This window comes from Salmo salar, chromosome ssa20 (genome assembly GCF_905237065.1).
Source record: "Salmo salar chromosome ssa20, Ssal_v3.1, whole genome shotgun sequence".
In the NCBI taxonomy this organism is placed as follows: Eukaryota; Metazoa; Chordata; class Actinopteri; order Salmoniformes; family Salmonidae; genus Salmo; species Salmo salar.
In genome coordinates, this window is record NC_059461.1 from 38,721,969 (window position 1) to 38,747,068 (window position 25,100).

Below are 25,100 nucleotides of genomic sequence, written 5' to 3' on the forward strand. Positions count from 1 at the left end.
GTAGGAGTAGTGGTAATAGTGGCAGTAATAGTAGGAGTAGTGGTAATAGCGGCAGTAATAGTAGGAGTAGTGGTAATAGTGGCAGTAGTAGTAGTAGTAGCGGTAATAGTGGCAGTAGTAGTAGTAGTAGCGGTAATAGCGGCAGTTGTAGTAGGAGTAGTGGTAATAGTGGCAGTAATAGTAGGAGTCGTGGTAATAGTAGGAGTAGCGGTAATAGTAGGAGTAACGGTAATAGTAGGAGTAACGGTAATAGTAGTAGTAGCAGCAGCAGTAGCGGCAGTAATAGTAGGAGTAGTGGTAATAGTGGTAGTCGCAGCAGCAGTAGTGGCAGTAATAGTAGGAGTAGTGGTAGTCGCAGCAGCAGTAGTGGCAGTAATAGTAGGAGTAGTGGTAATAGCAGTAGTAGCAGCAGCAGTAGTGGCAGTAATAGTAGTGGTAATAGCAGTAGTAGTAGCAGCAGTAGTGCCAGTAATAGTAGGAGTAGTGGTAATAGTAGTAGTAGTAGCAGCAGCAGTAGTGGTAGTAATAGTAGGAGTTGTGGTAATAATAGTAGGAGTAGCGGTAATAGTAGTAGCAGTAATAGTGGCAGTAGTAGTAGGAGTAGTGGTAATAGTGGCAGTAATAGTAGGAGTAGTGGTAATAGTGGGAGTAGTGGTAATAGTGGGAGTAGTGGTAATAGTAGCGGTAATAGTGCCAGTAATAGTAGGAGTAGTGGTAATAGTGGCAGTAATAGTAGGAGTAGTGGTAATATTGGCAGTTGTAGTAGGAGTAGTGGTAATAGTGGCAGTAGTAGTAGGAGTAGTGGTAATAGTGGCAGTAGTAGTAGGAGTAGTGGTAATAGTGGCAGTAATAGTAGGAGTAGTGGTAATAGTGGCAGTAGTAGTAGTAGTAGTAGGAGTAGTGGTAATAGTGGCAGTAGTAGTAGTAGTAGTAGTAGTAGCGGTAATAGCGGCAGTTGTAGTAGGAGTAGCGGTAATAGTGGCAGTAATAGTAGGAGTAGCGGTAATAGTGGCAGTAGTAGTAGTAGCGGTAATAGTGGCAGTAATAGTAGGAGTAGTGGTAATAGTGGCAGTAATAGTAGGAGTAGTGGTAATAGCGGCAGTAGTAGTAGTGGTAATAGTGGCAGTAATAGTAGGAGTAGTGGTAATAGTGGCAGTAATAGTAGGAGTAGTGGTAATAGTGGCAGTAATAGTAGGAGTAGTGGTGGTAATGGTCGTTGACGTCTAGTAGTAGTAATAATAATAGTCAATGGAGAGTGGGTCTTACTTGTGCATCTGTTCATCTTTGTTGTTCCTGAGGTTAATGTTGGGCCACTGGGAGAGAATGTGAAATGACATGTAAATAGCAACAAACCAAGTGAAATACATCTAGACATTCAGTCTTCTACAGGTGTATTACAGTATTATTATGGCTGACCTTGAGGATGGTTGCGATGAGGAGCCAGTTCCAGTCAAGGTTCTGTTTGTGGTTGAGGATCTGACTGTCCCTCAGGTTCAACATCAGTGCTTCCTCTGTGTCCTACAACACACACACACACAGTTTGCTTCTCTGAAGGGCTTTGGGGCGCTTGGGGGAAAACTAACCTTGATGGCAGAGACGTGTGTTTGAGGCGTACCATAATAGTATAGATGTCTCTGTGTACTCGTGTGTGTGTCACAGACTTGCGGATGATATGGTCGAGATACAGACTATGGGGTTTGGGTCCTTGCTTCTTCTTGTCATGGAAACACTTCAAGTGGTTGACCGCCGCACTCGCCCGACTAAAATTCACAGAAAAGGAGGGGGGGGGTAAAAGGAAGTGGAAAAGTGTGTGTGTGTGTGTGTGTGTGTGTACTCACAGGCGTTTCTCCTGGGGGATGTCAAAAGAGGCAGCCATGTTGATGAGGGTGGGCAGACAGTGCAGGTGGTGACTGTGGGAGTGAGGGAGGATGGTGTTGGCCTAGAGAGATGGAGAGAGGAGGAGGGAGCGGGAGGGAACGAGAGAGAAAGTGAGAAAGAGACGTTGACGCAAACTGATCAAAACAAACCATTCACCCACAGCAGAAAAAACTGTCTTCGAATAGAGCCACATCCACAGCAGAGCAACATGCCTCTCAGAAAGTTACAGCATATTCAGATCATCAGAGAGCGGTGGCCCTGTGTTACCATGTGTAGTAGTTCTCCTAGTAGGATGGTGGCTCTCACTGATATCTGGGCCTCACTGCTGGTCACCACCTCTACCAGACCCTACAGGAGGGAGAGAGAAGGAAATGTAGGAAATAAATATCTTTAGAAAATGGGTGTTTCGAGCGCTGAATGCTGATTGGATGACAGCCGTGGTATACCCCTGATATACCACGGCTGTCAACCAATCAGTATTGAGGGCTCGAAACACCCAGTATGACCATTTTTTTTTACTGCTCTAATTACGTTGGTAACCAGTTTATAAAAGCAATAAGGCTCCTCAGGGGCTTGTGATATACGGCCAATATACCACGGCTAAGGGCTGTATCCAGGCACTCCGCATTGCGTAGTGTATAAGAACAGCCCTTAGCCGTGGTATATAAGTAGTATATAATACCGTTTTTTTATCTGGACGTCCCCGTCTCCTTACCTCTAGCAGGCCACTGGAGATGAAGGCAGACAGTAACAAGGCCAGGTAGTTATCTATCAGGTCAGGCCTGAAACAGCAGCAAGACAGACAGTCATTACAACCACAAGAGATATTGCAGGAATACACTGGTGGTTGGATCTGAGGCACCCATATTCACCGTTTTTTTATTAAGTGTAATAGGGTGTATAAATCTCTTCTAATATGGCATATTAATATCTTCTATATTTTGAATTCCTGGCGGTACAAAGAATTTACTTAATGGGACAATAAAGATATTGATTAATTGTCTGTGGTGTCATGTCTTACCTGGACCTGGCTCCATGGAGCAGGATGACTTTAGCCTCTGCAGCCACAAAACCATCAGACAGTCTCCAGCTGTCCTGGCACCTACTGGGGTCTGCAGGAGAACACCGGACAATACGCATCAACAACAGAAAACTAGTCAACACCAGAAGTTGTATTATACGCAAGTCTGATTAACGTGTATGAGCAGGGCATTATGGGCTAAAGAAATAAGTCATGTTAACAATACTCACCCACGCTGAGAAGTGCTTCAGTAAAGTCCTGGGTTACGATGGGGAGAGGAAGCCTGAATATCTCATACAACACCTCCATTAAACCTTCCTGCAGGGGGAAGGAGAAAGGAGCTCAACAGACAGAAATAAATAGTGGTTCTTGAAGAACAGATTGAGAAGGCGTAATTGGCATTTCATTCATTGAAAAAAGTATCATATTTCATTACCCACCCTCACTTCCATATTTGGTATACACAGCAGACCAATCAGGGACTGGATCCCAGAGTTCCCGGCCCTACAGAGGTTAATGATACCTGGATCGCCATAAAGACAGTCAACCATTAACACTTTCCTGACTTGGCAAAAGTGAAGACACTCAGAGGAAATTATGTGATACTAGCTTATAAAGTGAGTCTACTACCTTGCATTCTCTTCAGTAGGGTGTTTGACTGTGATCATTGTGACTTGTTTAAAGCTGTTGGTATAATACCTGTATGCTTCAAGTTATGATGCAACCACTATGCCCCAATGCAAAGGGAACCAGCTGAGAAACTGAATGGAGAGCTGAAAGAAGAGAGACTAACCAGACCAGGAACGGAAGGAAGCTACTATAGCCATCCTGCTGGACAGGAAACAAGCTTCACGGTCCTCCCTGGGGACACAAACACAATATGATCACACTCTACACCTGACAGAGAGACACTCTACGCCTGACAGAGAGACACTCTACGCCTGACAGAGAGACACTCTACGCCTGACAGAGAGACACTCTACGCCTGACAGAGAGACACTCTACGCCTGACAGAGAGACACTCTACGCCTGACAGAGAGACACTCTACGCCTGACAGAGAGACACTCTACGCCTGACAGAGAGACACTCTACGCCTGACAGAGAGACACTCTACGCCTGACAGAGAGACACTCTACACCTGACAGAGAGACACTCTACAGCAGGGTTCCCCAACTGGCCCGAGGATGATCCCCCCCCCAAACTTCACAGCAAAAAAATCATATATTTACATATATATATATTTTTATTGTTGGACATAAAAGACTAAAAACACCAGCAAATCAGCTCCAAGTGATTTTACATGTTGTTAATCTGTGCCAAAGTATTCGCACACTTAACAGAGCGATATGTGATCGAATACAAATGTAAGCGAAGTTTAATATGATTATGCTTTAGTCAAATATTATATTTGTTTGGGCTTCTTACGGTCAATTTGCAGTCCACACTTGATTTGCAATTATATTCCGTCAGCCTGACCAGCTGCTTCACCCGCGGCTGTGTCTAGTTAATGATCCCTGATATAGGCCAACAGAATATCGGAACAGAGACTATATGTTTACAACACTCACTTGAGCTGGCTCTCTGATGTGTCGGCATTGTGGCGGTAGTGGAAGTCTGTGAAAGGTGCTAGGATTTGCTGAAAGCCGGAGCAGAACAAGAGAGTAGTAGAGTAGCGTTAGCTTACATAGCACTATTAGAATAACTAAAAATGTGTATATGTATTCATCATCAGCATTGAAGGCTAAATAATTGAACAATATCACGAGTGGATACATTTTTCGTATTGCTGGTATTATACTTAAACGGTACAAAACGATCAAGCATTGCAGCAATAGGCCAGATTTTTTAAACATCTTCACAACCACTTTTTCCTGGCTGGAGATTCATGTGGACAAAGATATTTATTGATCCTAATAGATCACATATGCGGAAAAAAAGCCCATGGAATTGCTGGAAATCACCCTTTAAATCATGTGCAGCTGGGCCAGAAAGCTTTAATTAGGTGGGGAGGAAATGTCCGACAGATCTCAACTCATTAAAAGGAGGAAATGGCCACCACTCGACCTCGCTGCTTTCTCTCCCCCAACTAAATCTAATGCAGCCATTGTATGCGTCCACAAATCAAAGCAAGTCCGCCGAATCTTTAATCTGAATTATTTGTTGCGCTCGGGAGAGCGGGCCATCAGTTATTTTTTATAGTTCTAGTTATTTTGGTAAATTTTACCCCTTTTTCTCCCCAATTTCGTGATATCCAATTGGTAGTTACAGTCTTGTCCCATCGCTGCAACTCCGACGGACTCAGGAGAGGCGAAGGTTGAGAGCCATGCGTCCTCTGAAATACGACCCTGCCAAGCCGCACTGCTTCTTGACACACTGCTTGCTTAACCTGGAAGCCAGCCGCACCAACGTGTTGGAGGAAACACCGTCCAGCTGCCGACCGAAGTAGGCGCCCGGCCCGCCACAAGGAGTCGCTAGAGCGCGATGGGACCAAGAATTCCCAACCAGCCAAACCCTCCCCTAACCCGGACGATGCTGGGCCAATTGTGTGCCACCTCATGGGTCTCCCGGTTACGGCCGCCTGTGACACGGCCTGGGATCGAACCAGGGGCTGTAGTTACGCCTCAAGCACTGAGATGCATTGCGCCTTAGACCGCTGCCTGTTAGGACTGATTTGTTACTGGAGTGGCCATGCTACAGGTATGAAGGAAGGGCGAGGAGAATCAGTTTGCACAGACAGGATGTGTTGGAGAGAGAGGCTTCAGAGAGCTGATGAAACTGATCACTGTAATCTGCCTGGGAAAGAGAAAGACAACCCAAGGGTGAGTCTTGACTGGCATGGCTCACAGCCTAGTGGCTGTCTCTCAACAGTCTACACTGACTTCCTCTCCTTTCCTCAGGCTGCACTGATGGGGAAAAAGCCAATTCCCCAAGAGGTATCTTCCCACAGAAATGACAACAAATGCACCATATTGCTTTCACCTATCCTGGAGACGATGAAAGAAAGCCACCGTAGACTGACAAAGTGTGATGTGTTGGGTGTGAACCTCGAGCTCGATGCCTGTGTGTACATACTGGCACATGCCTGGGGGTGTGTGTGTGTGTCTCTCTCATGCTCTCTCTGTATTAGGGCTGTTACGGTGACCATAATACCGCCACACCGGCGGTCACGTGTCATGACCAGAGTTAAATTACATGTGACCGTTTACTCACGGTAACTAGGCATCTCCAAAAAACTGTGCTCTCATGCTGCTGATGGTCATCAGTAACCTACCAAACATTCTAACTGCCTGATGCTCAGCACTCCATTGTCCCTCTATTCACTCTGACATCAATGCAAATGTAATCGAAAATCATATCAAACACTTCATGAGAACCCATGAGCTCATGTTGCGTAACCTTTCTATGGGCTATACAATTGCATGAAAAAGAGTATTGATGGCCTCTATTAAAAAGAGGAGGATCCCATCAGCTTTCTATAGGCTAGGCATAGTATATTTATTTTTCAACTTTCCTAATATTAAGCACATTTCTTCGCTTTACAACAAGAGTATAGCCTACCTGGCTGTCATGAAAATGAACCACGGGGAAAGCGTCCTCCATTTGCTATTTAAGTGCATAGATTACATGTATTTTTTCCCCCAGCCCCTGATCCGAGGCAGGTGCATGATAATGGTCCATTCTAAATCAAAACTAATTTCACACATATATTATTTAGAATATGTAAAGACAAAATAAAATTAAGAATGGAAATATCACTTTTGAATGTCGTCTTTATTATCACTTGTGAATGATGCCCAGGGTGTGCATTAACTCAAGAAACAGCGCATGCCTTTTTTTTAGCAACTTTTTAAAATCATAGTTGCACATGTTTTGATAAGGTTTGTATCACATCTAAAGTGGCCAAATAACTTCTTAAAAATAAACAAATGAATCCGCTTTACAACCGGTGTAGAGCCTAACTGGCATTCATAGGCTGCGAGTGAGCTTTAAGTTTCGGGGAGATCATTTTCACCATAAAAATGCACCTTTATAATAAAGCATTACATGCATGACCGCATTTGTGGTCACTTTTGAGAACCGTGTTTTCCCGCTAATTGATTTCATTTTGCAACATTAGTGTTTATAGCCTACTGCGGTGTGCGCTTTGCTGCACTTATGTGAATAGCCTAATATTTTATCAACATTTTAAGCTAAACGTTCTGATCTGTTGCATCAGCTTCATTGCTTTAAAAAAATGTGAGTTGTATTAATTTGGGATCTATCACATCCCACAACTGTCCCAGACTATGTTGGGAATATTTATTTCTCGAACAGAAGGACAAGTTGACCAATAGAATGTCAACTGTTGTAGTATGGGGGATAGTAGATTGATATAGGCTAGTGCTTTTGCTGTTTGTTAGGCCTACTCATCTTTCTTGTTGGCTGACGAAAACTAAAATGTGGACAGTTCTTCTAACATCTTCAATATATCGTCCCTGATGTGTCCGTCTTCACTTGTAGCCTACTTTGGAGCCGAGATGCCGGTGATAAGGACCCGATCACAAGACGGGCATTGGCTAATAAGAATTGAGATATCTGAGAGAGCCATGTGAGTGAGAGGTGCTTCAGAGCATGACGATTGGCAGCTGGAAGTAGGGCATTATAATTCTTATATTCAGCCCAAGGGCACAACGCAAAGTATGGATTTTTTAGGGGGCATTACGGCCACACAAGGGGGATGCCGCCGAGAAATTTGAGGACTGGTGAGAATATTATCAAGTGCTTGTCAAATTGTCAATGAGAGACTGATGAAGTGTGTACAGCCTGCGCAAGAAACAAAGCATAGCTCATGCCTTTAATTACTTTTTTCAAATCCTTATTAGAGTCCCATCACGCTGCCTCAGAATGTATTAAAAATCAAAACACAGCCAAATGTTTGTATCACAACTAAAGTTGCAGAAATAACTCTAAATTAAGCATATAGGAGGACCTGTTTCTTTGTTAACCATTTTACACAGAATAGCCTCATGTGTGCACTCCCTCGGAAATTGTTTGGAGAAAATATCCTTTCTATTTTATTCAGATATGAAGAATACAATTTAGCATACTATAAAATAATGGCACGAATTTTAAACAAATCTTGTCTGCTAAACTAGTGTAGCCCACAGCCATAGCTAGATCAGGGCCTAACATCAAATCAAATGTTATTTGTCACATGTGCCGAATCCAATTGGTGTAGACCTCATCGTGAAATGCTTACTTACAAGCCCTTAACCAACAATGCAGTTCAAGAAATAGAGTTAAGAAAATATTTACAAAATAAACTAAAGTAAAAAAATGTAATAAAAAGTAACAGCTAGGGGTAGTGTGTCTATGCATAGATTATAGGTAGTCCGGGTGGCCATTTGATTAATTGTTCAGCAGTCTTATGGCTTGGGGGTCGAAGCTGTTAAGGAGCCTTTTGGTCAGATGCCAAGCAGTTGCCATACCTGGCAGTGGTGCAACCGGTCAGAATGCCCTCGATGGTGCAGCTGCATAATCTTTTGAGGATCTGGGGACCCATGCCAAATCTTTTCAGTCTCCCGAAGGGGAAAAGGTGTTGTCGTTCCCTCTACATGACTGTCTTGGTGTGTTTGGACCATGATAGTTTGGTGGTGATGTGGACACCAAGGAACTTGAAATTCTCGACCCGTTCCAATACAGCCCCGTCGATGTTAATGGGGGCCTGTTCGGCCCTCCTTTTTCTATAGTCCACGATCAGCTCTTTTGTCTTGCTCACATTGAGGGAGAGGTTACTGCCAGGTCTCTGACCTCTCTATAGGCTGTCTCATTGTTGTTGATGATCAGGCCTACCACTGTTGTGTCATCAGCAAACTTAATGATGGATTTGGAGTCGTGCTTGGCCACGCAGTCGTGGAGGAGCAGGGAGTACAGGAGGGGACTAAGCACGCACCTCTGAGGGGCCCCATTGTTGAGGATCAGCGTAGCAGATGTGTTGTTGCCTACCTTTACCACCTGGGGGTGGCCAGTCAGACCAGAATCAAGTTGCAGAGGGAGGTGTTTAGTCCCAGGGTCCGTAGCTTAGTGATGAGCTTTGTGGGCACTATGTCATTCTCACATAGGTGTTCCTTTTGTCCTGGTGGGAAAGGGCAGTGTGGAGTGCGATTGAGATTGCATCCACTGTGGATCTGTTGGGGCGGAATGCGAACTGGAGTGGGTCTAGGGTTTCCAGGATGATGGTGCTGATGTGAGTGCTACGGGCGGTAGTGATTTAGGCAGGTTACCTTCGCTTTCTTGGGCACAGGGACAATGGTGGTCTGCTTGAAACATGTAGGTATTACAGACTCAGTCAGGGAAAGGTTGAAAATGTCAGTTTAGATACTTGCCAGTTCTGAGTACACGGCCTGGTGATCCGTCTGGTCCTGTGGCCTTGTGAATGTTGACATGTTTAACCTGTTGGGGGTAGGGGGCAGTATTGACACGGCCGGATAAAAAACGTACCCGATTTAATCTGGTTACTACTCCTGCCCAGTAACTACAATATGCATATAATTATTGGCTTTGGATAGAAAATACCCTAAAGTTTCTAAAACTGTTTGAATGGTGTCTGTGAGTATAACAGAACTCATATAGCAGGCAAAAACCTGAGAAGATTCCTTACAGGAAGTGCCCTCTCTGACAAGATCTTGTTCTTCTTGTCTCCGTTTATTGAAGACTGAGGATCTTTGCTGTAACGTGACACTTCCTACGGCTCCCATAGGCTCTCAGAGCCCGGGAAAAAAGCTGAATGATATTGAGGCAGCCCCAGGCTGAAACACATTTGCGCGTTTGGCAAGTGGCCGATCAGAGGACAATGGGCTTAGGCGCGTGCACGAGTCGACCCCGTGCTTTATTTTCTTTCGTCTTTTACCTAAACGCAGATTCCCGGTCGGAATATTATCGCTTTTTACGAGAAAAATTGCATAAAAATTGATTTTAAACAGCGGTTGACATGCTTCGAAGTACGGTAATGGAATATTTAGAATTTTTTTGTCACGAAATGCGCCGTGCTCGTCACCCTTCTTTACCATTCGGATAGTGTCTTGAACGCACGAACAAAACGCCGCTATTTGGATATAACAATGGATTATTTGGGACCAAACCAACATTTGTTATTGAAGTAGAAGTCCTGGGAGTGCATTCTGACAAAGAACACCAAAGGTAATAACATTTTTCTTATAGTAAATCTGACTTTGGTGAGTGCTAAACTTGCTGGGTGTCTAAATAGCTAGCCCTGTGATGCCGGGCTATCTACTGAGAATATTGCAAAATGTGCTTTCACCGAAAAGCTATTTTAAAAATCGGACATATCGAGTGCATAGAGGAGTTCTGTATCTATAATTCTTAAAATAATTGTTTTGCTTTTTGTGAACGTTTATCGTGAGTAATTTAGTAAATTTTTCGTAAATTCACCGGAAGTTTGCGGGGGTATGCTAGTTCTGAACGTCACATGCTAATGTAAAAAGCTGTTTTTTGATATAAATATGTTCTTGATTGAACAAAACATGCATGTATTGTATAACATAATGTCCTAGGTGTGTCATCTGATGAAGATCAAAGGTTAGTGCTGCGTTTAGCTGTCTTCTGGGTTTTTGTGACATTATATGCTAGTTTGAAAAATGGGTGTCTGATTATTTCTGGCTGGGTACTCTGCTGACATAATCTAATGTTTTGCTTTTGTTGTAAAGCCTTTTTGAAATCGGACAGTGTGGTTAGATTAACGAGAGTCTTGTCTTTAAAATGGTGTAAAATAGTCATATGTTTGAGAAATTGAAGTAATAGCATTTCTAAGGTATTTGAATAACGCGCCACAGGATTCCACTGGCTGTTACGTAGGTGGGACGATTTCGTCCCGCCGACCCTAGAGAGGTTAAAAGGTCTTGCTCATGTCAGCTACGGAGAGCGTGATCACACAGTCGTTTAGAACAGCTGGTGCTCTCATGCATGCTTCAGTGTTGCTTGCATCGAGGCATTTAGCTCGTCTGGTAGGCTTGTTTCACTGGGCAGCTCGCAGCTGGGTTTCCCTTTGTAGTCCATAATAGTTTGCAAGCCCTGCCACATCCGACGAGCGTCAGAGCCGGTGTAGTAGCATTCAATTTTAGTCCTGTATTGACGCTTTGCCTGTTTGATGGTTCATCTGAGAGCATTGTCGGATTTCTTATAAGCGTCCGGATTAGAGCCCAGCTCCTTGAAAGTGGCAGCTCAAACCTTTAGCTCGGTGCGGATGTTGCCATCTGACCACTTTCTTATTGAGCGAGTCACTGGTAGTTTCTGCTTTTATTTTTGCTTGTAAGCATGAATCAGGAGGATAGAATTATGGTCAGATTTGCCATCTGGAGGGCGAGGGAGTAAAGGTGGTCTAGAGTGTTTTTCCCTCTGGTTGCACATGTGACATGCTGGTATAAATTAGGTAAAACGGATTTAAATTTGCCTGCATTGAAGTACCCGGCCAACAGGAGCGCCGTTTCCGGATGAGCATTTTCTTGTTTGCTTATGGCTTTATACAGCTCGTTGAGTCTGGTCTTTGTGCCAGCATCGGTTTGTGGTGGTAAATAGACGGCTCTGAATAATATAGATCAAAACTCTCTTGGTAGGTAGTGTGGTCTACAGATTATCATGAGGTACTCCACCTCAGGCGAGCAATACCTCGAGACTTCTTTAATATTAGACATCGCGCACCAGCTGTTATTGACAAATAGACACACACCCCCACCCTTCGTCTTACCAGACATAGCTGTTCTGTCCTGCCGATGCATGGAAAACCCAGCCAGGTCTATATTATCTGTGTTGTCGTTCAGCCACGACTTCAATGTCCCGTTGGTAGGATCATGTTGAACGGAGATCATCCAATTTATTTTCCAGTGATTGCACGTTGGCCAATAGAACGGATTGTAGAGGCGGGTTACCCACTCACAGACAAATTCTCACAAGGCACCCCGATCTCCGCCCCCAGTATTTCCGTCTTTTCTTCACGCGAATGACGGAGATTTGGGCCTGGTCTCGGGGAGGCATTAAATCCTTTGTGTCGGACTCATTAAAGAAAAAAATCTTTGTCCGGTTCGAGGTAAGTAATCGCTGTTCTGATATCCAGAAGCTCTTTTCGGTCATAAGAGAGCGTAGCAACATTACGTGCAAATAAAAAAACTAAATAGCACAGTTGGTTAGGAGACCATAAAATGGCAGCCATTCCCTCCGGCCCCATTAACACAGGGACAACTCACCGTATGCTATTCTGTTCTTCTGAAATAGACTACATTTTCTTCATATCATGTTTCTTTAGACCTGTCTAAAATAAATAATGGATTTATTGTGATGGTGTAGGTTATATTACATGTAGATGTTCCAAAGGTCTGCATCAGTGGCTTTTAGGCTATGCATGGAAGCCAAGAGATGCTAAACGTGTTTATGTTAATTAACAGTCAATTACCATGAGACCGGCAGTTATTTGCTTGACAATCACCGGCAGACAAAATGTAATGACCGCCACAGCCCCAGTCTGTATGTGTGTGTGCACGCATGGTAGCGTGTGTACCTCCAGCTCCACATCATTGCGTATGTATTGCCTGGTGTGTGGATGGTTGAGCAGGTGGAGGATGGTGGTGATCAGAGCCTCATTGATGCGGCTCAGCTGACAGTCAATCACACTCTTTAAGATGGCGCTGAGACCCCCCCTCTTGGTCACTACCTCCGGGTTCTTCAACGCTGCAGAGAGGGGTTGACATGAAGACACATGAAGACAAAGTGTTATTACACAGTAACTATGTGTATGCCGAGACGCCACCCACCCAGTTCGCAGACGATGGCGATAGCGGCACGGACCATGCGGTCCCTCTCCTGCAGCCCGTCTGTTCCCACGGCGATCAGAGAGTTGGTGACAGAGCTGGGGAACAGCAGGGGGTTCACTGTGATCATCTACAGAGACGGAGAGAGACGGGACAGCGAGAGACGGTCAGATGGGAGAGGAGAAGTGAGACGGTCAGATGGGAGAGAAGAAGTGAGACGGTCAGATGGGAGAGGAGAAGTGAGACAGTCAGAGGGGGAGGAAAGAGAGAAAGCGCAGGAGAGGGAGTCAGAGGGGGAGCAGAGAGAGAAAGTGCAAAGGCTACAGCACTTGTTTTGTAAGCTTATTTTAAAAGCAGACATAGGTCTCTCCTCCCCCCTTCTGCCACATTCAGAAGGTGGTGGGTCTAATCTGGGTGTGAGTAAAGCAGGTCTGTGCATCTGAGGCCCTTCCTCCCAGACACGTTCCCCTGAGCTAAGGTCCATTAACTGGAAAGGACCCAGACCACCAGCTGGAACAGGCTAGCTGGCTGACCAACTTGGGCTACTGTCAATGTAGCCAAGTATCTACCTCAGGTTTCTGATTTCACCGCAGGTGTTGCAGAATGACCTCTACTGTGCATTCCAAGGTTAAAACATTTAAGTTGAATCCAGTATTTAGGCCTATACTTTATTCCTTTGTATAGGGTTAGATTTGCATTGTTAATTGTAATATGTGTGTGTGGTAGTGTTACCAGTAAACTGCAGAGTGCTAAAAATACCCCAGCCCAACACAGATCATCCAATAACAGTCTATGCATACTATGCTACTATTCTGTGCTGCCAGTTAAAGTACAAATATTAAGTAGACCATGCAGTGTAGAATAGTCACTTGCAGTGTAAAAGTAATGAGTAATTACTGTGTCCATGTCAATTGTAATTATACACATGATATTACAGAGTTTGTGCGATATGAAGACAGAAGAGCATGGATCTTACCTTTCTGACCAGCCGGAGGGCCTGAGTCCTCTCCCCCTCATTGCTCTGCTGGATGTCAATGCACCTGATCACAGCACACAGTAGGTATGAGATCCCAGCCAGGATCATATCCCACCATGCTAACATCACCATGGAATAGTCCTTGTTTTATGGTACCGATGATGTGTAGTAATAACTTTCCAAGCAACAGACTACCACAGTAGTGCAATAACTTAACGCCTTTCTTTTAATGAACTACGGTGTTGTAACATATGGGCATTTCCATTTAAAAGGACCCATGAGCACCAACATGTGAAGTCCATAGGAGCATGTCAAATGAAGGCTAAGACTCTATATTTTTGAGAAATTAATGCATACAGTATATACACTACATGACCAAAAGTACGTGGACACCTACTCGTCGAACATCTCATTCCAAAATCATGGGCATTAATATGGAGGAGGTCCCCCTTTGATGCTATAACAGCCTCCACTCTTCTGGGAAGGCTTTCCACTAGATGTTGGAGCATTGTTGTGAGGACTTGATCCATTCAGCCACGAGCATTAGTGAGGTCGGGGTCTGATGTTGGGCGATTAGGCGTGGCTCGCAGTCTGCGTTCCAATTCATCCCAAAGGTGTTCGATGGGGTTGAGGTCAGGGCTCTGTGCATACCAGTCAAGTTCCTCCACACCAATCTCGACAAACCATTTCTGTATGGACCTTGCTTTGTGCACAGGGGCATTGTCATGCTGAAACAGGAATGGGCCTTGTTGCTCCTAGACGTTTCCACTTCACAATAACAGCACTTACAGTTGAACGGGGCAGCTCTAGAAGGGTAGAAATATGATGAACTGACTTGTTGGAAAGGCGGCATCATATGACGGTGCCACATTGAAAGTCACTGAGCTGTTTGTCTATGGAGATTGCATGGCTGTGTGCTCGATTTTATACACCCGTCAGCTACGGTTGTGACTGAAATAGCGGAATACACTAATTTGAAAGGGCGTCCACATAACATTTGACTGGTACTGTTTATTCAAAATTTGGACACACCTACTCATTCCAGGGTTTTTCTTTATTTTTACCATTTTCTACATAGTAGAATAATAGCGACATCACTACTATGAAATAACACATATGGAATCATGTAGAAACCAACAAAGTTTAAACCTATCAAAATATATTTTAGATTCTTCAAAGTAGCCACCCTTTGCCTTGATGACAGCTTTGCACTCTCTTGGCATTCTCTCAACCAGCTTCACCTAGAATGCTTTTCCAACAGTCTTGAAGGAGTTCCCACATATGTGGCTGCTTTTCCGGCTGACTATGCAGCTGTCTCTGCGGTCCAACTCATCCCAAACCATCTCAAATTGGTTTGAGGTCGGGTGATTGTGGAGGCCGGGTCATCTGATGCAGCACTCTATCACCCTTCTTAGTCAAATAGCCTTTACACAGCCTGGATATGTGCTCGGTCATTGACCTGTTGAAAAACAAATGATAGTCCCACTGAGCGCAAACCAGATGGGATGGTGTATTGCTGTAGAATTCTGTGGTAGCAATGCTGGTTAAGTATGCCTTGAATTCTAAATAAATCACAGACAGTGTCACCAGCAAAGCACCCTCACGGCATCACACCTCCTCCTCCATGCTTCACGGTAGGAACCACACATGCGGAGATCATCCGTTCACCTACTCTGCGTCTCACAAAGACACGACAGTTGGAACCAAATATTTGGACTCATCAGACCAAAGGACAGATTTCCACCGGTCTAACGTCCATTGGTCATGCTTCTTGGCCCAAGCAAGTCTCTCCTTCTTATTGGTGTCCTTGAGTGGTGGTTTCCTTTGCAGCAATTCAACCATGAAGGCCTGATTCACGCAGTCTTCTCTGAACAGCTGATGTTGAGATGTGTCTGTTACTTGAACTCTGAAGCATTTACTTGGGCTGCAATTTCTAAGGCTGGTAACTCTAATGAATTTATCATCTGCAGCAGAGGCAACACTGGTTCTTCCTTTCCTGTGGCGGTCTTCAGGAGAGCCAGTTTCATCATACCGCTTGATGGTTTTTGCGACTGCACTTGAAGTAACTTTCAAAGTCCTTGAAATGTTCTGCATTGACTGACCATGTCATAAAATAAATGATGGACTGTCTATTCTCTTTGCTTATATGAGCTGTTTTTATCATAATATGGACTTGGTCTTTTACCAAATAGGGCTATCTTCTGTATACAATCCCTACCTTGTCACAACACAACTGATAGGCTCAAACGCATTAAGGAAAGAAATTCCACAAATTAACTTTTAACAAGGCACACCTGTTAATTGAAATGCATTCCAGGTGACTACCTCATGAAGCTGGTTGAGAGAATACGAAGAGTGTGCAAAGCTGTCATCAAGGTAAAGGGTGGCTACTTTGAAGAATCTCAAATATAACATATTTTGACTTGTTTAACACTTTTTTGGTTACTACATGATTCCATATGTGTTATTTCATAGTTTTGGTGTCTTCACTATTATTCCACAATATAGAAAATAGTAAAAATAAAGAAAAACCCTGGAATGAGTAGGTGTGTCCAAACTTTTGACTGGTACTGTATAGTGTAAATGATTTGGATTTTAAGACATCTTGAAGTATTACAAAAATAAAATGAAAAATGGTGTGGTCGTGTTTTGGGGCGGAGCTCATTACAATAATAGCCAGTCTGTAGAATACCCAAATATGCAAAAGAAGGATATTGCATATTTCTACCTTTGTGGGAGATTTTACCGCCATCCAGTTACCAGAATTTGCATCTGCACAGTTCTTCCAATAAATGTGTATTTGTGAAACTGTGTGTAAATTGTTCAAAGTAGTCCTTGTGCATAGAGATATGATTTCTTAAGCGTTGAAAATAGTGTTTTTTTGTTTAGCACCCATTTTAGAGTAAAAAAATTGAGACAAAGCGTAATTCCGTAACCGTGGAATTGCCCATATTAAACATAGCTCTTGGCGTTCCCCTAGGATAGGGGGCGCTAAAGCGATTTTTGAAAAAAAATCGTGCCCATTTTAAACGGCCTCCTACTCAAACTCAGAAGCTAGGATATGCATATAATTAATACTTGTGGATAGAAAACACCCTAAAGTTTCTAAAACTGTTTGAATGGTGTCTGTGAGTATAACAGAACTCATATGGCAGTCAAAACCCCGAGACAGATCAAAACAGGAAGTGGAATTCTGAATTGCGAACTCAACTTCATCACGTTGCCTATTAATCACACCGTGAGCTATGGTTCATTGAGCACTTCCTATTGCTTCCACTAGATGTCCCCAGTCTTTACAAAGTGATTTGAGACTCCTACTGTGAAAACTGAATGAATGAGACGCTGTGGAACGTGGTCACACGGAGAGGGCCATCACCATTATGACGCCGGCGCACCTGGTTACCCTCCCCTTTCGAAACGTCTTTAAACACAATGCAATCGTCCCCCTCGAATCTTATTGGCTCTCTTGTTGAAAAACGCCCTGAAGATTTATGTTATACAATGTTTGACATGTTTGAATGAACCTAAATGGGAAAAAAATGCTTTTTGTCGAAATGGCTGTCCCGCGCCCGACGGAGGATTTGGATCAGCCTTCAGACGCGCTAACAAGAACAAGCTAATGGAACATAATGGATGAACTTTTTCGAACGAAAATACATTTGTTGTGGACCTGGGATTCCTGGAAGTGCTTTCTGATGAAGACAACTGATGAAGACAACAACCAAAGGTAAGGGATTATTGACAATAGTATACAAGACTAGATGTGATATGCGATTGTTCCAAGATGGCGCTGACCTGTAACGTTAGCCTATTTTTCAGAGTATCGCATCCCCTTTCATCGCAGAGTATGATTACCCAGTAAAGTTAATTTTAAATGTGGCATTACAGGTGCTTTCAAGAGATATTCATCTATAAATCTTAGAATGACAATATTACATTTTAAAAATGTTTTCGAATAGTAATTTAGTAAATTGTAGCTCTGTTTCATCGGATGCATTTGAGGGAAAATAGTTAGTCAACGTTACGCACCGATGTAAAATGCTGTTTTTATATATAAATATGAACTTTATCGAACAAAAGAATGCATGTATTGTGTAACATGATGTCCTAGGTGTGTCATCTGATGAAGATTGTCAAAGGTTAGTGCTGCATTTAGCTGTTTTTTGGTTATTTGTGATGCATGTGGTTGGTCGGAAAATGGCTATGTGGCTACTTTTACGATATACTCCTCTAACATAATCTAATGTTTTGCTTTTGCTGTTAAGCCTTTTTGAAATCGGACAACGTGGTTCGATTCAGGAGAGGTGTATCAATAAAACGATATAATTTGAAAAAAAAATGAAATAATAATTATTAAATTTTGTTATGCTAATAGCGATATGATTTTTCGCTGGATGTCCGTCCCGCATACAGGACGGAGGCCGCACAGGGGTTAAGCTTCTGAAGTTTCAAAATTGTATGTTAGTTAATGGTATGACATATCCGTTTTTTAGATTCCTGTTTTGGAAATAAGTGGTTTTGATCCGACAGCGACGCTATGTTAAGTGATCCACAGTGAATCCAGTGTGTCTTTATGCAGGTGCGGTGAGGTGACAGAGAATAGCTCTCACCTGGCGACCAAGTAGTCCACCTGCAGTCTGAGGACCTTTTGCAGCACATTGTTGTCTCTGATGAGGTACCTCAGAGCCCTCAGCCCTGCAGCACGCACCTCCTTGGCCTCGTTCAGCAAGGCTAACCGCAGGCTGGGGAGGGGACACAAAACAGCTCAGATACTGAAACTAAATGGAAAAGAAACACATACTGAAAAAGAATGGACAAATCGGATAGTTTGACCCCAAAAAATGCCTGCAATGACCGATGACTCATTTGGATTAATTCACTTCCATTTATTGACCAGGTTAGGATATATCCCACATACAAATAGCCTACTATGTTTTCTTGGTTATACTATACGGTACTACTTACTGATAGAAGAATTTGTATGTTTAAGATAATGACTAAAGTATTCCAACCTGAAACCATATAATTGTATGAAATGTGTTAGAGTCATAATCCAATAATGTGTGTGACTAGACCATTGTGTTACTATTTCACAATATGAGCTGGGTATAGTGGAGACATTCAAGGACAACTGAACTGTCGACTTGTGATAACGGTGAAACTAATAACTGGAAAGAGGCCTCCCCACCCTAGGGAGGAGAAAAACTGTTCGAAATGGCTAGGCTTGCAGAAGAGGATGAAACATGTTGCAGAAGGGTGACAAACAATGTATGTGAACTTTGGAAAAAATACAGTCCACCTAAAGAGAGGTGGAGTTTCTACTGATGTGAGTTCATTTGTGTGAGTGTGTGTGTGTGTGCGTGCGCTATAAAAAGATTGTGTTCTCATTTTGAAGACAGAGCGCTCTCTGAATAAAGTGTTGATCTATTGCAGATTGGGACTTTGTCTGATTCTTCATTAACCAGAGCCTTACAACCTCTGGGAATTTGTCAAAGCTATAAAATAGTTCAGTTAGAACATTGGGATAAAAAAAAATTGTGACACTTACCAGATGATGATTTCTTCATATGTAAACCCAAACTTCTCCTCGCAATGGCCAATGCTGCTTAGCAGCTGAAACGGACACAGAGGACTAGACTTAGTATCAGCTGACAGAGGATGCATTGGCTATCCATAACAGGCTGAAGACAATTTAATACATAGACAACAGTCTCTACAGAACATCACCATTTATGGGAGAGTGGCCAGAAGGGAGGAACATGACAGCGCGCCTGGACTTTGCAAAAAGGCATGTGACTCGGAGCATAAGGCAAAAGATTCTGTGGTCTGATGATACAAAAATGTAACTCTTTGGCCTGAATGCAAAGTGCTATGTCTTGAGAAAAGCAGGCAGCACTATCCTACCGTGAAGCATGGTTGTGGCAGCATCATGCTATGGGATGCTTTTCAGCTGCAAGGACTCGGAGACTGGTAAGGTTAGAGGGAACTATGAACGGAGCCAAATCGATAATGAGAACCTGCTTCAGAGTGCAAACGACAGACTGGGGAGAAGATTTACGTTCCAACAGGACAATGACCCCAAGCATAAAGCCAAAGCAATGCTGGAATGGCTTCAGAACAAGAATGTGAAAGTCCTTGAGTGGCCCCGCCAAAGCTCAGACATGAATCCCATAAAAAAAATCTGTGGAAAGACTTGCAGTTCACCGCCGCTACCCATCTAACTTAACAGAGCTTGAGAAAATCTGCAAGGAAGAATGGGAGAAAATGACCAAATCCAGATGTGCAAAGCTGATACAGAACTACCCAAGACAACTCAAAGCTGATACAGAACTACCCAAGACAACTCAAAGCTGTCATCGCCGCCAAAAGGTGCTTCTACAAAGTATTCACTCATCTTTTCACTTTGTCATTATGTGGTAGTGTGTGTAGATGGGTGAATTATAACTTTTGAAACCATTGTGAATTAAGGCTGACACAACAAAATGTAGAATAATCAAGCGGTATGAATACTTTCTGAAGGCACTGTATTGGCTAGTGAACACATTGAGACAGACACACATTTTGGGAATGTACATTATAGTTAAAATCATTAGGATTATTTTCCTGACATTTACAGTACACTGAACAAAAATATAAAAACGCAAAATGCGCCAATTTCAAAAGATTTATATGAGTTCAAATCAAATTTTATTAGTCACAACTGGTTCACCTTACAGTGAAATGCTTACTTACAAGGCCCTAACCAACAATGCAGTTTAAAAAATATGAATAAGAAATAAAAGGAACAAGTATTTAAAGAGCAGCAGTAAAATAACAATAGCGAGACTATATAAGGGGGTAACGGTACAAAGTCAATGTGCGGGGGCACCGGTTAGTCGAGGTAATTGAGGTAATATGTACATGTAGGTAGAGTTATTAAAGTGACTATGCATAGATGATAATAACAGAGTAGCAGCAGTGTAAAAGAGGGGGGGGGGGGGCAATGCAAATAGTCTGGGTAGCCATTTGATTAGATGTTCAGGAGTCTTATGGCTTGGAGGTAGATGTTGTTTAGACGCCTCTTGGACCTAGACTTGGCGCTCCGGTACCGCTTGCCATGCGGTAGCAGAGAGAACAGTCTATGACTAGGGTAGCTGGAGTCTTTGACAATTGTTAGGGACTTCCTCTGACACCGCATGGTAAAGAGGTCCTGGATGGCAGGAAGCTTGGTCCCAGTGATGTACTGGGTCGATAGCACTACCCTCTGTAGTGACTTGCGGTTGGAGGCCGAGCAGTTGCCATACCAGGCAGTGATGCAACCAGTCAGTGTGCTGTCGATGGCGCAGCTGTAGAACCTTTTGAGGATCTGAGGACCCATGCCAAATATTTTCAGTCTCCTGAGGGGGAATAGGTTTTGTCATGCGCTCTTCACAACTGTCTTGGTGTGCTTGGACTTACAGTTCATAAAAAGAAGTCAGTCAATTAAAACAAATTAATTTGGCCAAAATCTATGGATTTCACATGACTGGGCAGGGGTGCAGCCATGGGTGGGCATTGGAGGACATAGGCACACCCACTGGGGAGCCAGGCCCTGTCAATGAGAATGAGTTTATCCCCACAAAAATGGCTTTATTACAGACAGAAACCTAGTCATAAGGTCAAAGGAATTGTCCGTAGAGCTCCGAGACAGGGTTATGTCGAGGCACAGATCTGGTGAAGGGTACCAAAAGAATTCTGCAGCATTGAAGGTCCATATGAACACAGTGGCCATTCTTAAAAATGGAAGAAGTTTGGAACCACCAAGACTCTTCCAAGAGCTGGCTGCCCGGCCAAACTGATCAATCGGGAGAGAAGGGCCTTGGTCAGGGAGGTGACCAAGAACTCCAGAGTTCCTCTGTGGAAATAGGAGAACCTTCCAGAACGATCCTAAGCACACAGCCAAGACAACGCAGGAGTGGCTTCGGGACAAGTCTCTGAATGTCCTTGAGTGGCTCAGCTAGGGCCCGGACTTGAACTCAATCTACAATCTCTGGAGAGAACTGAAAATAGCTGTGCAGCGACACTCCTCATCCAACCTGACATCTTGAGAGGATCTGCAGAGAAGAATGGAAGAAACTCCCCAAATACAGGTGTGCCAAGTTTGTAGCATCATACCCAAGAAGACAAGAGGCTGCAAGCGCTGCCAAAGGTGCTTCAACAAAGTACTGAGTAAAGGGTCTGAATACTTACGTAAAATGTGAAATCTTATTATTTATTTTTTTTAAACACATTTGCAAAAATGTCTAAACTGTTTTTGTTTTGTCATTATGGGGTATTGTTTGTAGATTGATGAGGAAAAAAACTATTTATTCAAAGTTAGAATAACAAAATGTGGAAAAAGTCAAGAAGTATGAATACCTTCCAAATGCACTGTATATTTTCTCATTTACCTTGACATTAAATTACTTCCCCAATCGGTGCGGATAGAGCAGCTTGCTATAGAGCAGGTAAGAAATGCAATCTGTATACAAAGTCATTAAGAGCAAACAGCATGGTTTAATCATAATGTAAGACAAACACATACACTGTGCTGCCAGTCACTATGTAGGGCGCGAGATGCAACTGAAATTTTGCGGTTGAGGAGAGAGCGAGAGAGGATGGAGGATGCTTGCCTTAATGCATGTCATAAGATGCACAGCGCTTCATCTGAATTAGGCCCACAGAATTACACTTACAGAGGAGTGGCTTCTAAGGACGGTCTTTGAGCAGCACTAGAATTAAACACGTCTTAACTTTTTGTAGTTAATGAATCCAATATGAAACTTAACAACTATAGTATCCTTAACAATCATTGAAAAAGTTAATCCATTCTTTTAAACATCTCTACCTAATTTCGGAATAATTCTTGTAACGTTGTCAGTAGGCTACAGCAACCTATGTTTCAGAGGGAAGGGGCAGGTAGCCTACACACACACACACACACACACACATGCACAGCCACTTGCAAAGATTTCCAGCTGGCAGGCAGACGTTTCTTAGTGACAGAATGAAGGCTTTGAATAGGCGATTTGTTGCAATATTTGTGGGACTGGAAACAAATGGCCGGAATGTAAAAGAACATTATTAACCGGTTCCCATGCTTTTAAAAATAACAGTGCTGTTCCGGAACAGCATAGATCACTTTCGTTTCTGGTTCGGGTTCTGTTTGTGTTCTGGCTTGTATGGTTATGGCATCTTTTGCATTGTCAATCTGACAAAAGCTTTGTTTTATTGCTATAAATCAATGAGCTTAAACACTTTGCTGTAGGGTTGAAACAAAACTGCCATTCTCACACCGTAAACCCCAGGGTCCAGAGATGCTGCAGGATGCGGGAGTGGAGCAGGGTGGTGGGGTAGGTTGTGTGTGTGTGTTTGGAATCAGAAGTGACGTCAGAGCCCAGGCAGGCAGGAGGAATGGGGGCTTGTGACACTCAACAGGGGGATAAGATCACCTCTCGCAACAAGATGCTGCACTTGACACATTAAATTACTTATTCCAGTTACTAATAAGCATGCACCAATTATGAAATTCACTGTAAAAACTTAAATTCCCTTGGATTGATGAGGAATTGAAAAATGTTATGGTGGAGAGGGATGAGCCAAAAGGAATGGCAAATAAGTCTGGCTGTACAAACGATTGGCGAACGTAGCGCAAATTGAGAAAGTGTGTGACTAAACTGAATAAAAAGAAACCATACTATGAAACAAAAATAAATGATATAAGGAATGATAGTAAAAAATGTGAAATCAGATGGCTCATTCATCACAAAACCCACTGATATTGCCAACTACTTTAATTATTTTTCATTGGCAAAATTATAAAACTTAGGCATGACATGCCAGCAACAAACGACAACACTACACATCCAAGTATAACTGACCAAATTTTGAAAGACAAGCATTGTCATTTTGAATTCCATAAAGTGAGTTTTATTTATTTTTATTTCACCTTTATTTAACCAGGTAGGCAAGTTGAGAACAAGTTCTCATTTACAATTGCGACCTGGCCAAGATAAAGCAAAGCAGTTCGACAACATACAAAAACACAGTTACACATGGAGTAAAACAACATACAATCAATGATGCAGTAGAAAATAAAATAAAAAATAAAATAAAAAAATAAGATTATATACAATGTGAGCAAATGATGTGAGATAAGGGAGGTAAAGGCAAAAAAATGCCATGGTGGCAAAGTAAATAAAGTATAGCAAGAAAAACACTGGAATGGTAGATTTGTAGTTTGAAGAAAGTTCAGAGATAAAATATAAATAATATGGTGCAAAGGAGCAAAATAAATAAAATAAATAAATACAGTAGGGGAAGAGGTAGTAGTTTGGGCTAAATTATAGATGGGCTATGTACAGGTGCAGTGATCTGTGAGCTGCTCTGACAGCTGGTGCTTAAAGCTAGTGAGGGAGATAAGTGTTTCCAGTTTCAGAGATTTTTGTAGTTCGTTCCAGTCATTGGCAGCAGAGAACTGGAAGGAGAGACGACCAAAGGAGGAGTTGGCTTTAGGGGTGACCAGAGAGATATACCTGCTGGAGCGCGTGCCACAGGTGGGTGCTGCTATGGTGACCAGTGAGCGGAGATAAGGGGGGACTTTACCTAGCAGGGTCTTGTAGATGACCTGGAGCCAATGTGTTTGGCGACGATTATGAAGCGAAGGCCAGCCAACGAGAGCGTACAGGTCGCAGTGGTGGGTAGTATATGGGGCTTTGGTGACAAAACGGATGGCACTGTGATAGACTGCATCCAGCTTGTTGAGTAGGGTATTGGAAGCTATTTTGTAAATGACATCGCCGAAGTCGAGGATAGGTAGGATGGTCAGTGTTACGAGGGTATGTTTGGCAGCATGAGTGAAGGATGCTTTGTTGCGAAATAGGAAGCCAATTCGAGATTTCACTTTGGATTGGAGATGATTGATGTGAGTCTGGAAGGAGAGTTTACAGTCTAACCAGACACCTAGGTATTTGTAGTTGTCCACAAATTCTAAGTTAGAACCGTCCAGAGAAGTGATGCTGGACAGGCGGGCAGGTGCAGGCAGCGATCGGTTGAAGAGCATGCATTTAGTTTTACTTGTGTTTAGGAGCAGTTGGAGACCACGGAAGGAGAGTTGAATGGCATTGAAGCTCGTCTGGAGGGTTGTTAGAAGGGCCCAAAGTGTCCAAAGAAGGGCCAGAAGTGTACAGAATGGTGTCGTCTGCGTAGAGGTGGATCAGAGATTCACCAGCAGCAAGAGCGACATCATTTATGTATACAGAGAAAAGAGTTGGCCCAAGAATTGAACCCTGTGGTACCCCCATAGAGACTGCCAGAGGTCCAGACAGTAGGCCCTCCGATTTGACACACTGAACTCTGTCAGAGAAGTAGTTGGTGAACCAGGCGACGCAATCGTTTGAGAAACCAAGGCTACTGAGTCTGCCGATG

The 25,100-nt window shown here is 43.2% G+C and overlaps 1 protein-coding gene across 12 annotated transcripts in view; it reads right to left on the minus strand.

Annotated features, from left to right (window-relative positions):
• Positions 1–25,100, minus strand: part of LOC106580589 (rapamycin-insensitive companion of mTOR) — a 66,766-nt gene that overhangs the window by 27,417 nt on the left and 14,249 nt on the right. For 10 of the 12 annotated variants that reach the window (XM_014161813.2, XM_045703300.1, XM_045703299.1 and 7 more), the window contains 16 exons: positions 19,225–19,289; positions 18,287–18,418; positions 13,677–13,740; positions 12,704–12,830; positions 12,451–12,620; positions 4,469–4,536; positions 3,693–3,760; positions 3,340–3,422; positions 3,130–3,217; positions 2,900–2,990; positions 2,594–2,660; positions 2,146–2,226; positions 1,839–1,939; positions 1,616–1,760; positions 1,417–1,518; positions 1,267–1,313 (listed from right to left, as the gene is read on the minus strand). In XM_014161813.2, coding sequence (XP_014017288.2) covers positions 1,267–1,313; positions 1,417–1,518; positions 1,616–1,760; positions 1,839–1,939; positions 2,146–2,226; positions 2,594–2,660; positions 2,900–2,990; positions 3,130–3,217; positions 3,340–3,422; positions 3,693–3,760; positions 4,469–4,536; positions 12,451–12,620; positions 12,704–12,830; positions 13,677–13,740; positions 18,287–18,418; positions 19,225–19,289 — 1,499 coding nt within the window. Of the gene's footprint in view, positions 1–1,266; positions 1,314–1,416; positions 1,519–1,615; positions 1,761–1,838; positions 1,940–2,145; positions 2,227–2,593; positions 2,661–2,899; positions 2,991–3,129; positions 3,218–3,339; positions 3,423–3,692; positions 3,761–4,468; positions 4,537–12,450; positions 12,621–12,703; positions 12,833–13,676; positions 13,741–18,286; positions 18,419–19,224; positions 19,290–25,100 lie in introns of those variants that run through there. The other 2 variants (XM_045703304.1, XM_045703306.1) reach the window with 2 other exon arrangements.